This window comes from Euphorbia lathyris, chromosome 1, assembly GCF_963576675.1.
Source record: "Euphorbia lathyris chromosome 1, ddEupLath1.1, whole genome shotgun sequence".
NCBI lineage: Eukaryota > Viridiplantae > Streptophyta > Magnoliopsida > Malpighiales > Euphorbiaceae > Euphorbia > Euphorbia lathyris.
This window is the reverse complement of record NC_088910.1, coordinates 15,442,177-15,458,391: the sequence shown is the minus strand read 5'-3', so window position 1 is coordinate 15,458,391 and position 16,215 is coordinate 15,442,177. Positions and strand designations below refer to the sequence as shown.

Below are 16,215 nucleotides of genomic sequence, written 5' to 3'. Positions count from 1 at the left end.
TATGCTGTTGAAGCCATAGCATCTTCACTTACTCGTTTATTTTTTAATTACCATCATCCCATTACTCTAAAACAGTTTCGCAAATCTTTACATCTAAAAAACAATAATATTTTTTAATATATAAAAGATTTATAACGGGTAACGGGTACCCTGAGGTGTTCCTATATCCATCTCGGATAGTAATTTTGATTAATATTTAAAATGACTAATATCAGCATGTTGTAAATCATATGACTAGTGCATTGACCAAAATACAAAAATCATACTAAACTCATGCCTTTATCATCAAGAAGCAAACATATTGATCTGCTAGAAGCAAAAACACAAGAATTTCCACTTTATTTTTACAGTTTGATTTATTTTGTTGCTGATACAAACATCAAATTATTACTTACCACAAAAAGCAATCACGAAACAACAAACATGTAAACAAAAAATGTGAAACAAACGCACTCAAATACAAATATGAAATCCAACAAAAGACTAAAGCACTTGAAGAACGGAACAAACAGATTGCAAGATAGTGAGCAAGAGAAGAAAAACAGCTGCAATAACAGAGATGATAGTCCAAGGATTCTTGAAATACTCTTGCTTCAAGTTCGCCTTCCACTTGTGCCAAGGCCTTTCACAGTAGCTTTTAAGCTCTCCAACTAAACCCGAAAAGTAAAAATCCTTATCATATATCACATTATTCTTGCTCAAGTTGTTAACAAGATCCGCCACACTTTGATTATCTTGTAACAAATTTTCTATAATCCCATTCCGAACAAGCAATTCGACATCTTGATCAACATTTATCAACATATCCATGAATGCAATGTAATCACTAAGATAGTGATGTGGAGGATTACATTGCTCATATGCTAAAAGATTTCGGAACAAGATTTCCGTTCGGTCATTTATCTTCCATGTTGGAATTTCAAGAATCCCATTCTTGAATTCTATATCTAGAAAGTGTCTTTTTGAAGTTGATCTAAACTTAACACCAGCACCATGGAGCTCAAAAATACTAGGAGAGGTGCGAACCTTGAGTTCTTGTCCTTGTTGCGGTTTTGGAGGCAAGAGATTGATTGATAAGAAGTCAATAATATGTTGTGGATCGATTTGATTATCATCATTGTAAGAATCTTTAACCAACCAATCCCACCCCGTCGATTCTTCTAAAAATCGCCGGACAAGTTTAATCATCGAAAGAGATCGAATCTCTGGTTTCTTTGACAACCGGAATAGATGATCAATGAAGAAAAAGGGGACCTGATTCTCCAACAACAAAAGGTCAAACCTTATTGTGTTCGTCATACGTTGTTTGTTGAAAATAGGATCATTTGATTCCCAATCTCTGTGGTGTCTTCTGATCAAGTACTCAAGAATGAAAACTCCATCAACTAACACCATTGTCACAAAAGTTCGGCTAATGTAGTAGATTTTTTCGGCATAGCTATTGCGTAATCTTGGCTCCATTTCTAGTGTTTCTTTGAAAAGTTCCTCCATACTTATATTGCTCCTGTCAAGAAAATGTTTAGAATTAGATCGATTGTTGATTATAATAAACATCATATGGGAAGCTAGAAATCAGACATGTAGTCATAAGAACACGAGATTTACATGATTTGAGTAATTTTTCCTATATTCACGAGTGAGGAAGAACACATAATTCAATAGTAATCGACAATTATAAGAGTGAGAAAATTGCTTCCAAAATTATAAATAAGCAAATAACTCTTGTTTATATATGCCAAAATATATAGACTTTTTGCCTAATAGAATTCATTTAAGAGGAAAAAGTTTTAATTTCTATCTAATTTAGAAAAAAAATCTAAACTAACTAGGATTGTAGATATACCTTAATAGAAAACGTTCTACGTATCTTATTTTCTCATCCTCCATCAAAGCTAGATTTTCTTTGCCATAGTGAAAAGGACCAATGGATACGGTATGTGGTGTGTAGGCCTTCTCGTTCAAATCTCGAAGTTCGTCAGACACTCTATAGATGCAAATGCTATCAGAGACGGGGCGCAAGATTTTCAATTTTTCTTTCATGCTATCCACTAGATTGTTTATATGAATTGAAACATGATCATTTTGTTGGGTTTGTTGTTCTTTTGCATGACCTTTCACTATTTGTTTCCTTGGAACTTTTGAGTCCTGTTGAAACACCCACCAATCCATTATTAACTCCATGTTTTAGCATAAAAAAATTCAAGTAGATAATATAAATAGTAAATAATTTATTAATGATTATATAGTTTTAAAGTTTGTTTAATCATTCTATTAAAGTCAATGATCAAATTAGATAAAATAAATTTTAAAATATTAAAGTTGTTTTTATCCTATTTTATAATGATAAAACATTTATTTTTTTCATTTTATGTTTTTTTTTTCTTTCCCATCGTAATTCTAATCTCTGCAATATTAAATAATTGATTTATTAACCAAATAAAACTTATTTCATGACAAAAATTAATAAAAAACTTTTAAACATTTAACAATTTATGATAATATTAATATTTAATTTAATTTTAGTATATTAATATTAATAAATAAAATAATAATAAAATTTTAAAAAGATAAATGATAAATAATTTTTATTTCTAACTAATTTATACAAGTATAAGAATATATATATATATATATATTTTGATTAAAGATTGGTTAGCGACGAAAGGTAAGCGGCGGACATCCCAGCTATGCTGGCACCCCCACCACAGACCCAAAAAAGCTCCGAACAAAATTTATTAAAAGAGTAAATAAATGTCATAATTTTATATACTATTGAATCACGATAATATAAGAAAAATGACTAAAAAATTTACGTACCTTAAAATATGTGTAGATTAATTAATACAACAAATAAAAATATAAAGATAAATAAATTGTTTAACTCCTAAATTTATAACATATTAAATTTAGCTTACGTTTATTCTCATCCAAAATCTAATTTAATTTACCAGTTTGGAAATAAATACATGAAAAGGCACAAGATTGTGCGATAAGTTTTGTCTTTATTATTTTAAAAAAGTAGTTTTGCTTTTTGTTATTTAAAAAAAATTATAATTAATATCATAATAATTTATAAATTCTTATTTTAAAGTATGGAATATATATGAACTGACTTATGATAAATATAAAAATAGAGATTGGTAAATTTTTTCAACTAACATATAAACCATATTAATAAAATATTTTACTCTATAAGTATATACGAAAAGAAATATAATGATATTTAAAGGAAGCAAATTGTGTACTTGTTCGAGTGCTTTGTCAGCAATTTCATCTCTTTCCTGAAACATAAGATATTAATCAACTAATAAATTTATTTATAACATATTAAATTTAGTTCAAGTTTATCCCCATTGAAATCTAATCCAATTTACCAATTTCTAAATAAATACATAAAAAAGGATAACATATATATATATATATATATATATATATATATATATATATATATATATATATATATATATATATATATATCAACTCATAATAAGTTTTTCTTTTTCTTTTTAAAAAAAATTAGAATTTAGAATTAATATTATAATAATATATAAATTCTTATTTTAAAGTATCGAATATGTGTGAACTAATTAATATAATAATAATAATAAAGATAAACATTAGTAAATTTTTGAAATAAAATATAAACCTTAAGTGATGAGGGCATCCGTCCTCCGAAGGCGAACCCGGAATCTAAAGACGAGACTCGGAGAGAGTTGACCGAGGAAGACAAGATCAAGCAAGAGAAGCCGAATACGCGGGGCGCACGTAAGGGGGTGCAGGGCGTGAGGAACCCACTATCAGGGGAACTGCCTAGCGGGTCAGGTACGCGGGGCGTGCCCTCCGAGGCGCGGAGCGTGGAACAGGATTTCGAGGAGAGTTCCGCCCAAGAGGTAAAGTACGCGGGGCGTACTGCTGGGGACGCTACGCGTACGAATACCCAACAAGAGCCACCAAGCCCAGAGACACAACCACGCGGGGCGTGAGTAAGGCTACGCGGGGCGTACCTGGGTTGAGGAATACTTCCTCCCCAAGTTCTTCTTGTTAGGAACAATATCTACAGCTCCTACCGGAATTGCTCATAAGGGCCTAGGAGCGTGCACTAGGGCTAACTTGTCGGAAACCGAAAGCCAAAAGACTTCAAGGTATCTAGAGGGGCTACGGTATAATATTCAAGACAAAATTGGGACACAAATGGTAATCCGGATTCAAGACGCAAGGAATCTAGCTTTGAAGGCCGAGTCTCAATTGAATGTTAAAGCACGTGACAGATACCGGAGGCCGAGGATTGAGGAAGCATGTGAAGGGGGAGAAGGGTCCAAAGAGGTGGACAAGGACAAAGGTGGTGCTAGCTCAAGTGGCACTAACGTCTTAAATGAGGGAAAATCACCTAGTGGAGACGTGAGACCCTTTAGGGCAGCGACACCTCCTAAGGGCAACAACCCGTACACCAAACCGGCTCCGTTTAAGTGCTTCCGATGCAACGAACCGGGCCACCGCTCGAATGAATGTCCAAAGAGGAGGAGCGCTAATATGGTTGAGAGGTACGAGGATGATGAGTATGGAGGGAACAGAGGGGTGTATTGTGAGCCCGTGGATAGCGGATCATCCAGAGATGACCGGGGAGTCCATGTAGTGAAGAGAGTTCTTATGACGGTAGAACAAGAACATGACCCGAGGCACCAATTGTTTAGGACTAGAGGTCTAATCCACGAATTGAAATGTGAGTTGATTGTTGATGGAGGAAGTCAAGAGAACATCCTTAGCAAAGCCGCTTTGAGCAAATTCGGCTTAGTACCCGAGCCACATCTGAATCCGTATCGAGTGGGTTGGATTAAAGAGGGGGAGAAGCTTAATGTCACTCACCGGTGCAAGGTTCCTATCTCTATTGGGGCCTATCACGATGAGGTTATGTGCGATGTGGTTGAGATGGATGTGTATCACTTACTCCTTAGGAGGCCTTGGCAATTCGACCGTGATGCCTCACATGCGGGAAGGGACAACATGTACACCGTATTCAAAGATGGGGCCAAGTACATTCTCACACCGTTGATGGGTCCTACCAAGGGAGAAAATAAAGCCGTTTTAATTGTGTGCCCTAGCCGAGAACCAACGCCGCTAGGAGATGCAAGTGTTGGACAGCCCGTCGGATTGCTAGTAAAGGATAACCCGAGCCAAGAGAAGAGTATTACTAATGGGGTGAGCGAAACATCAACCTTGGGAGTGAGTCATCCTTATTCTATCATTGAGTTGGGGTCCAACTCTTTAAAAGAAGGAGAGTATGATGAGGGCATCCGTCCTCCGAAGGCGGAGTCCGGAACCTAAAGACGAGACCCAGAGAGAGTTGACCGAGGAAGACAAGATCAAGCACGAGAAGCCGAATACGCGGGGTGCATGTAAGGGGGTGCGGAGCGTGAGGAACCCACTATTAGGGGAGCCGCCTAGCGGGTCAGGTACCCGGGGCGTGCCCTTTGAGGCGCGGAGCGTTGAACAGGATTTCGAGGAGAGTTCCGCCCAGGAGGTAAAGTACGCGGGGCATACTGCTGGGCACGCCACGCGTACGAATGCCCAACAAGAGCCACCAAGCCCAGAGACACAACCACACGGGGCGTGAGTAAGGCTATACGGGGCGTACTTGGGTTGAGGAATACTTCCTCCCCAAGTTCTTCTTGTTAGGAACAATATCTGCCACCTTCTATTTACTGTTTTGCCACTCAACCATTTACCACTTTGCCATTTACCCTAATTACCCTATTATCTATCTTTATGTAATGCCTACCTTACCCCTATTGTTCCTTAGTTGTTGGTAACCCTATGGGGGGCCTTTTAGTCTTTTGTCTTTTAATTGGGAGGAGTATATATTCTCCTTATTTTGTAATGTTTGCTAACTTTGATGAATATTGAATTTGAAGCCTCCATTGGAGCAAAGGTATCTTCCTTTTGGGTTTATTCAACCTTCTAGTTAAGCTAGAGAAGTTTGTAATCTTTGTAGGTTTACGATTAAAACTCTCAGATCGATTTAATCTACATCATTAAGAATAAAATATTTTACTTTATACATATACACCAAAAGAAATATTATGATATTTAAAGGAAGGAAATCACGTACATATTCCAGTGCTTTGTCAGCAATATGAGCTCTTCCCTAAAACATAAGATATAAATCAATTAATAACATATGGAAATTTGCTCAAGTTTATCCTCATTAAAAATCTAATTCAATTTACCAGTTTCTAAATAAATACATAAAGAAGATATACCACCCTATGATAGGTTTTACTTTTTGTTCTTTAAAAATAATAATTTTACAAGTTAGAATTAGTATTGTAATAATATATGACATATTTTCAACCATCACATCAATTCTTACTTTAAAGCATGAAATCTTTCTCTTGCAGCCTCAGATTCCACATTTTCACCCTCTACACTAGAAATTGACAACAACTCAGCTATGGGTACATCTTTATTCTTTACCCTGGGAAAACTGGGGTGTTCAAATTCTTGCGAATATTGCTAAAAGATTGGCTAATTGTTAACAAAGCAATATTCGAAGACGATTTAAAGCACTTTACGCGGATCCTCGTGGAGATTGATCTTGAAAACTCGTTACCTCAATCACTTGGAATATAGCAAAAGGAGATAAATTTTGGGTGGAATTAGTTTACGAAAAGCTTCCTCCATTTTCTAATATTTGTTAATATATTGGCCATATGTCATATGACTGTTGATATATAAAAAAACCTCAATCAACCAAGCATGTCTAGCCATTTAAAACTGAAGGTGATGGCTAAAGCAATGTTCGGTTTGAAGATATGTGGATACAGTTCTGGTTTCCAATACAATTAATCACATTCAAGTTGATGTATCCTGAAGTTCAGATAATACTACCATGGAAGGCTTTACAGAAGATTTCATTTCTTCCTAACCTTTTTGGAGCCAACTACCCAATAAGATGTTACTCTCCCTGATAGACAAGAAATGCGGCTAATACAAGACATACGCATGATACAAGAAATAGGGTTGGCCAAGTTCAACTGGAATTTCAAGGGAGCAAGCTTAGAGAAGTCCACAGACTGATAATAAAGATAAGATGGGCTCTCCCTGGTAGACACTGAGTTATCAAAAGAAAAGAAACTATGTTAAGGAGGAAATTCAGTTTGCTTACTCCAAGAGAGTGAGATATCTTCCAAGAAAATGTTTGTTATGAAGATCTCGTATTGGAACTATAAATGTATTTATAATCTTTTAACTCAAATTATTTTCTCAATTATTGTTCTCAGCATAAGCCAGATTTATTGTGTATTCCGAAATCAATTGTTCAATTTTTGGTTATTAATTCTAGATATTGGAGAAGTTTAGGTATACATTTAGTTTCAATGAATCATAAGGATTTGCTCACATAATAAGTTTTTAGCAATGATAAGTCGGCCTATTTCTCATGGGTTTTGAGACATGAAAATACGTGTCTTGATTTATCTTATTTTAGGGATGTGAACACAATTTGTATTGTTTACGTCAGCACACTTGGGTCAATAGGCGCGAGTTTATGGAATGATTTTATGAATCATAAAATATCAATTCATGATAATTGGGTTGTAATTGGTGACTTTAACTCCATTCCGGGGCTCATGAAAAAATGGTATGACCTTTAAGTCTAGGTACCTATTAGGATTTTAGAGCCTTTATCGATGATTGTGGCTTATGCGATGCTAAAAATTTGGGTACATAGTACACTTAGACTAATGGAAGATGAGGTTAAGCTAGAGTTAATTGTAGGATGGATCATTCTTTGGTTACTATGACTTCTGTGGACTTATAGGAAAATATATTTTGTGTTACTTTGCCTCGACATCACTCATATCACAATTTATTGTTTTTACATGCAATAAAAGGCCCCTTCAATTTCACATTTCAAGTTTCAGACCAACCACCCTTCCTCGGCTCAACTCATAATTCATAAGTTGCGTACGCTTCAACCCATCTTAAGGAATTTGAACACGGGTGTGTTTGGATGACTAGTTATGAATATTAAGGTGGAAACTGAAACTCTTTCTACAAATCAAAATGACATTGTGAACTATGGTATGTTTGATGATTTGCACTTGGAGGAATTTGAGGCTCAATAAGATTTAGATTTCTAGTTGCTTAAAAAAGAAATTCACTATAAAGATCAAAATTGCAACTGCTGGGTTGTAGTAGGAGATAGAAACACTGAATTCTTTCATCGAATGGTAGTAATAAAAAAAACACATAAAGACCCTTAAGATTGATACCATAACGGCTTTTGACACAATGGAATGGAATTTTATTCTGGCAGTAATAGAGGCTTTCATTTTCCCGCTGATTTTTTCGGATTGGATTTTGAATATAATGTCTTCTTTTAAAAATTATGTCTTAGTAAAGGCTTTCGATTTTATTTTTATAAGTGTTCGTTGGCAGACTCTCCATAAGGATGGATCAAATTTAACATAGACGAGACATCTCTAGGATCACCTTGAGTTGTTCGAATGAGAGGCATTGGGTATTTCCAAGAGGAGCTTTTTCTTTTGATATTCCTTCCTCTTTCATTTTTATTGCGGAGCTTAGAGCATCCATTTATGCAATCTAAATAACTAGGCATAAAGGATGGCACAACCTTTGTATTGAGTGCAACCCAGTATATGTCATTTCCTTTATCAAGCAGAGGTTAATGGATAATCTATGAGAGTTTATACAAAAGTGGTTTGCCAGTCTTACATATCTCATGTGAAGATAATTGTCTTTCATATATATCGTGAGGGAAATAGCGTTGCATTGCAGACGCACTAGCAAAGCATGGTTTAACTTCTTTAGCCTTGTAATTGCCGAATTCTTCATCAGATTTTTGCAATTCTTTTGTTTATGATGATTTAGTTCTTTAGAGAAATTCCAAATTGTTTAGATTTGTTTTTATTTTAATGAAATTTTCATTTATTTTAATAATATTGAATAGAGGTGTTTACGGTTCTTTGTTAGGGGTGTCAACATAGTAGGAATGTCCAACAATTTCTTTTTCACCTTTTCACTCAATGTTCAGTATTTTTTAAAAAAAAAATGGGATAAGGATCAAATTTAACATCCTCATTTTAAGAGAAGTGCAAATTTAGCCTTAACATATGAAGTTGGTCAAATTTAATCCTAAAGTTTCTAAGCAACATCGATTTTAGTCCTATATTACAGAAAATTGAAAAGACTGATTTGATTATTATTTAACTATCAATTGGACATTATCAACAAGTTTGTGGATAAACTGAAATAGTCCTATACATTTTTTTTTCGTTATTTGTAATTATATTTAGCCTTAACACATTAAATATTTTATATACTTTGACAAAAGAAAATTATGATTAACTAATTGATAGACTTAGTTGTTCCCATTTTTTTTTTGTAATTATGTTAACAGCACACTAAATAACTTAGACATAATTGATGTTTGAAAGGTCCGAAATAACAGTTAAATAACAGTCAAATTAGTCTTTTCAAATTTTCGGTAATGTAAGACTAAAATTGATTTTTCTTAGAAATATTAAGGCTAAATTTGGTTCTTATCCCATTTAAAAATAGTTAAAATAGTTTAACAAAAGATTAAGATAATATAGAAAAATGTTAAGTATTTAATATTAAAAACAAAAATCAAACCATATCTTTTATTTTTATTTATGTTTTTTTTCAATTAATTTCATTAAATTTGTTGGAAGGAAATAAATACCTGCAGCCTATGCCTAGGACCTTCAAGATCATCATCTTCTGTTGTCTCCTGAAAAATATGATTTTCAAACAATTTGATTAATAATGGACATCATTTTTTTCACTATATAAATTAAAAAGTCTTTAGTATCCGTTTTATTTTATTATTAATTTTTTTCACTATATAAATCAATAATGGACATCATTTATTCGTTTTTTTTTTTTTTTATCTAAGAGTGGTTTTTCTGACTATCCAAAATTAGTATTTATATATATAATCAGACATTTCTAAAATTTAAAAGTTTAATTGTATAAATTGAACAAATATCATAATAATTAACCTATAAACCACAATAATAAAATATTTTACTCTCTATAAGAATATAAGAAAAGAAATACTATGTACTTAAAAAAAAAAAAAAAAAAGTTGTGTGCAATGCACTTACATTAAAGAATGGAAGATTATATTAAAAAGAAAGAAAAATCCCCACAACTCATCCATGTGATTTGAATCCATGACCTCTAGAGTCATATGTAAGCTCTCAACCAACAGGCTAAGAGCTTCACCACTTATTTGTCATTTTTAAATACTATGTACTTAAAGAAAAGAATTTATGTACTTGTTCTAGTGCTTTGTCATCAATTTGGGCTCTTCCCTAATATAGATTACATCCGTTTCATATTACATGTTTTTTAGAGACATTTTTTTTGTTTCATTGTACATATCATTTTATATGATCAGTACACGTTAAATCATCTTTTTTTCTGCAATAAAATGTGGGTTTCTGAAAATTAATTAGAATAATTAACTTATTATAGAATAAATAAATAGTGGAATCAATAAATAAGAGGTAACAATGCATTTTCTCTAATACGCTTAATTTCTATATGACTCTCTAAAACGACATGTAATATGAAACAGAGGGAGTAAGATATAAATTAACTAATAAATTCATTTATAACATATTAAATTTACCTCAAATTTATCCATCTAATTCAATTTAACAAGTTTCAAAATAAATACATGAAAAAGGATAAGATTGTGTGATATATATATATATATATATATATATATATATATATATATATATATATATATATAACCCTTAATAAGTTTTGCTTTACTCTTTTAAAACAATTAGATTTAGATATCATAATAATATATAAATTCTTATTTTAAAGCATGAATTATATATGTGAATTGACTTATAATAAATATAAAAATAAAGATTAGTAATTTTTTAAAACTAACATAAAAACCACAAGAATAAAATATTTACTCTCTATAAATATATACGAAAAAATATAATAATATTTAAAGCAAGAAAAATGTGTACTTGTTCGAGTGCTTTGTCAGCAATTTGACATCTTCCCTGAAACATAAAATATAAATAAACTAATAAATTTATTTATAACATATTAAATTTAGATAAAGTTTATCCCATCGAAAATCTAATCCAATTTACCAAATTTTAAATAAATACACGAAAAAGGGAAAAAGGGTAACATTGTGAGATATAAGATATCATATATATATATATATATATATATCAACTCATAATAACTTTTTCTTTTTATTCTTAAAAAAAATTAGAATTTAGAATTAATATCATAATAATATATAAATTCTTATTTTAAAGCATTGAATATGTCTGAACTGACTAATATAATAATAATAAAAATAAACATTAGTAAATTTTTGAAATAAAATATAAACCTTAAAAATAAAATATTTTACTTTATACATATACACTAAGAGAAATATTATGATATTTAAAGGAATAAAATTACGTACATATTTCAGTGCTTGGTCACCAATATGAGCTCTTCCCTAAAACATAAGATATGAATCAATTAATAAATTCATTTATAATATATTCATTGAAAATCTAATTCAATGTACCAATTTCTAAATAAATACATACGGAAGGTATATATACCACCATATGATAAGTTTTACTTTTTGTTCTTTAAAAATAATAATTCTACAAGTTAGAATTAATATTGTAATAATATATACCATATTTTCAACTATCACATCAATTCTTACTTTAAAGCATGAAATCTTTCTCTTGTAGCCTCAGATTCCACATTTTCAGCGCCTACACTAGAAATCAACAATGACTCGGCTCCTAATTAATAAGTTGCGTACGCTTCAACCTAGCTTAAGGAATTTGACACGAGTGTGTTTGGATGACTAAACATGAATATTAAGGTGGAAAGTGAAACTATTTCTACAATTCAAAAGTACATTGTGAACCATGGTATGTTTGACGATATGCACCTGGAGGAATTTGAGGTTCAATAGGATTTAGATTTCTAGTTGTTTAAAAAAGAAAGTCATTATAAAGAACAAAATCTCAACTGCTGGGTTGTAGTAGGAGATAGAAACACTGAATTCTTTCATCGAATGGTAGAAATAAGAAAGACATATAAAGGCCCTTAAGATTGATATCATAAAGGCTTTTGACATAATGGAATGAAATTTTATTGGGTAAATTACACCCATGGCCACTGAAATTTATCCATTTTCACATTATGGCCACTCAACTTCATTTCTTCCCGGTATGGCCACTGAAATTTACACTTTTTAACACCGGTGACCACTCAATTTTAACTAACTTCTCAAAATGATCGTTAACGATCGTTAATGACCTCAAAATAAAAATATTCAAGAATTAGAGTTGTTTAGAACGACATTTACCATGAAACCATATTTTTTATTTTCGAAAATCACATCTTTTAGAGCTATCTCTCTCTAAAAATTCACTTTCTCTTTCCTAACCAAACAATATATAAACAACCTCAAAACAAAAAATTTCAAGAATTAAAGTTCCTTAGAATATCATTAACATTTTGGATTTTTTATTTTTAGCCGTCAATGGTCGTTTTGAGGCGTTAAATGGCCACCGGTGTTAAAAAGTGTGAAGTTTGATGGCAATACCGGGAAGAAATGAAGTTCAGTAGCCATAATGTGAAAATAGATAAAGTTCAGTGGCCATGGATGTAATTTACCCGAATTTTATTCTTGCAGTAATAGAGGCTTTCAGTTTCTTGCTGATTTTTTGGGATTGGATTTTGAATATACTGTCTTCTTCAAGAAATTTTGTCTTAGTAAAGGCTTTTAGTTTCAATTTCATAAGTGTTCTTTGGCAGCCTCTCCACCAGGATGGATCAAATTTAACATGGACAGGGCGTTTCTAGGATCACCATGAGTTGTTCGAACGGGAAGCATTTTTAGGACGACTAGAGGATTTCCAAGAGGAGCATTTTCTTTTGATATTCCTTCCTCTTTCGCTTTTATTATAAAGCTTAGAGCATCCATTTATGCAATCTAAATAGCTGAGCATAAAGGATGGCAAATCCTTTGGACTAAGTCCGACTTAGTATATGTCGTCTCCTTTATCAAACCAAGGTTAATGGATATTCTATGGGAGTTTAGACAAAAGTGTTTTTCCAGTGTTACATATTTATCTCATATGAAGATAATTGTCTTTCATATATATCGTGAGGGAAATAGGGCTACAGACGAACTAACAAAGCTTGGTTTAACTTATTCAGCGTTGGAATTGTCGAATTATTCATCCGATTTTTGCAATTCTTTTGTTTCTGATGATTTAGTTCTTTAAAGCAATTCCAAATTTCTTAAATTTGTTTTTATTTTGATGAACTTTTCATTTTTTTTAAATAATATTGGATAGAGGTGTTTATGGTTTCTTGTTAGGGGTGTTAACCTAGTAGGAATATCCAACCGTTTCTTTTTCACCTTTTCACCCAATGTTTAGTAATTTATTTTTAAAATGGGATCATGATCAAATTTAACATTCTCGTTTAAAGGAAGTGCACATTTAGCTTTAACATATGAAATTTGTCAAATTTAACCCTAACTTTTCCCAAGCAACATCGATTTTAGTCTTATATTAGAGAAAGTTTGTGGATAAACTGAAACAATTTCATACATTTTTTAACATTATGGCCACTGAACTTCAATTACACCCATAGCCACTGAACTTTACCCATTTTAACATTGTGGCCACTGAATTTCAATTCTTAACGGTATGGCCACTGCCTTTGACACTTTTTAACACTAGTGGCCACTAAACTTTGACTAACTCCTCAAAATGACCGTTAACGACCTCAAATGAAATTATTCAAGAATTAAAGTTGCTCAAAACGCCATTTACTATAAAACCACATTTTTTATTTTCCAAAATAACATTTTTTGGAACTTTCTCTCTCTAAAAATTCACTTTCTCTCTCCTAACCAAACAACACTTAAATGACCTCAAAACGAAAATTTTCAAGAATTAAAGTTCCTTAGAATATCATTAACTTTTTGAATTTTTTATTTTTAGACCGTTAATGGTCGTTTTGAGATGTTGAATGGCCACTAGTGTTAAAAAGTGTGAACTTTAGTGGCCATACCGTTAAGAATTGAAGTTCAGTGGCCACAATGTTAAATTGATAAAGTTTAGTGGCCATAGGTGTAATTTACCCATTAAATGGTTTATATACTTTGACAAATTAAAATTATGATTAACTAATTGATAGACTTAGTTGTTCCTATTTTCACAATATTTTTTTTTTGTAACTGTGTTAATAACACACTAAATATCTTAGACATAATTGATATTTAGAAGGTTTGAAATGATAATTAAATAACACTCAAATTAGTCTTTTCAAATTTTCAATAACGTAAGACTAAAATTAATTTTTCTTAGAAATATTAAGACTAAATTTGGTTCTTATCCCATTTAAAAATAGTTTAAATAGTTTAATAAAATATTTTATTTGACTTTTTTTCGATTTTTTTTAAAGTCAAAGTAAAGTAACATAGGAAGCGAATATAGAAAAGAAAACAAGTAGAAATTTTTTAAGATAATGAAACAAAATGTTAAGGGTTTAATATTGAAAATGAAAATCAAACCACATCTTTTATTTTTATTTATGCTTTTTTTCAATTAATTTCCTTAAATTTATTGGAAGAAAATAAATACCTGCACCCTATGCCTAGGACGTTCAAGCTCAGCATCTTCTATCATCTCCTGAAAAATATGATTTTCAAACAATCTATACTATATATAATTACGGAAGTAGAGAGAAATGAGAAGAAGTGTTTTAGAGGTCTTTTTGATGAGTTGTCAACGTAGTAAAAAATCAGATTAAAAATATTTAATTAATTAAAAATAAATATTTAATTAATTAAAAATAACAAATTTATATTTATAATATATTAAATAATTACTAGCATATTAATTAAAATAATAAAAGAAAACAAGAGTTACGGGAAGATGAAAAAACACAAAGCAAAGGAAATCCAAAAGTCGCAAATAAACTTCTATATAAAGCATGATAGATAGTATTTTACCATTATATTCATTGGTCACGATAGATAGTATTATATTTCTGAAGGTAAATATTCGATTTTTTTCATATGTTGTAGTTATTTTGTTCTCAATTATGTTGTTTTATTTTTATTAAACAATATTTGTTATAGTTTCATCTTTCAGATTCATTTCTGTTGTTACCCAAGTTCTATACCTCTCGCTATCTTATCCATGTTTTCTTTTTTTATTTGTCTTTTTTTTCCAAACTGATAGCTTCAATTGAAGAAATCCGACAGAAATAGAAGATGCATGAACAACTAAAATCGGAAAACACAAAAGTGTCAAAAATTACAAGAAATTCTTATGTTTCTCAAGGTAATTATTCGATTTTTTTTTCATATGTTGTAGTTATTTTTGTTCTCAATTGTGTTGTTGTTTTCTTTTTATTAAACAATAGTTGTTATAGTTTCATTTTTCAGAGATGAAATTCCATGTCTGTCGTTACCCAGGTTTCATACCTCTCGCTACCTTATCCATGTTTTCTTTTTTATTTGTCTTTTTTTTTTCAAAATGATTAAAATAAAGATTTTGTAAATTTGTATTCTTTTTTAGTATATGTTGCTAGGTGTTATCGTTTCGATTGCTAACTCTTAACTAAAATTTAGATTTTCGGCTTTATATGAACTCAATTTTTGGCTTTCTCAATTGTGCTGTTGTTTTATTTTTATTAAACAATTGTTGTTATAGTTTCATCTTTCAGAGATGAAATTCCATTTCTATCACACGATAGTTGTTCATTGAAGTTTGAGACATATTAAATAAAATATTAAAGAGATATTGGAATATTATACTTACAATGAAGTTTATTTCAATATAAATTATGTTATATTATTATTATTATTATTATTATTATTATTATTATTATCAAGAAGTTATTTTTTTCCAATTTTCTAGACAAGGAGATTGTAAGAGTCTAATACGCTTGATAAAATGTTTATTCTTGAAGAATGTGGATTATGCTAGATACGAATTCAAAATCAAGGTAAATAAAAATAAATTTTGATACTCAAAATCCTAAAAATATACATTAATTATGGATATTGAGATAATTGCTTTTGCAACATTGGCTTATATATTTTTAACTATTATATTATGGTTCGTACAAAATTGTTACTATTTCAAGAGT

General features: G+C 31.0%; 1 protein-coding gene across 11 annotated transcripts in view; it reads right to left on the bottom strand.

Annotated features, from left to right (window-relative positions):
- Positions 1-290: 290 nt before the first annotated feature.
- Positions 291-16,215, bottom strand: part of LOC136222681 (UPF0481 protein At3g47200-like) — a 35,908-nt gene continuing 19,983 nt past the window's right edge. For 9 of the 11 annotated variants that reach the window (XM_066010411.1, XM_066010444.1, XM_066010418.1 and 6 more), the window contains 8 exons: positions 14,700-14,747; positions 11,498-11,533; positions 11,040-11,075; positions 9,725-9,772; positions 6,107-6,142; positions 3,246-3,281; positions 1,844-2,145; positions 291-1,504 (listed from right to left, as the gene is read on the bottom strand). In XM_066010411.1, the coding sequence (XP_065866483.1) occupies positions 484-1,504; positions 1,844-2,145; positions 3,246-3,281; positions 6,107-6,142; positions 9,725-9,772; positions 11,040-11,075; positions 11,498-11,533; positions 14,700-14,747 (1,563 nt within the window). In that variant the 3' untranslated portion in view covers positions 291-483. The remainder of the gene's footprint in view (positions 1,505-1,843; positions 2,146-3,245; positions 3,282-6,106; positions 6,143-9,724; positions 9,773-11,039; positions 11,076-11,497; positions 11,534-14,699; positions 14,748-16,215) is intronic. The other 2 variants (XM_066010424.1, XM_066010448.1) reach the window with 2 other exon arrangements.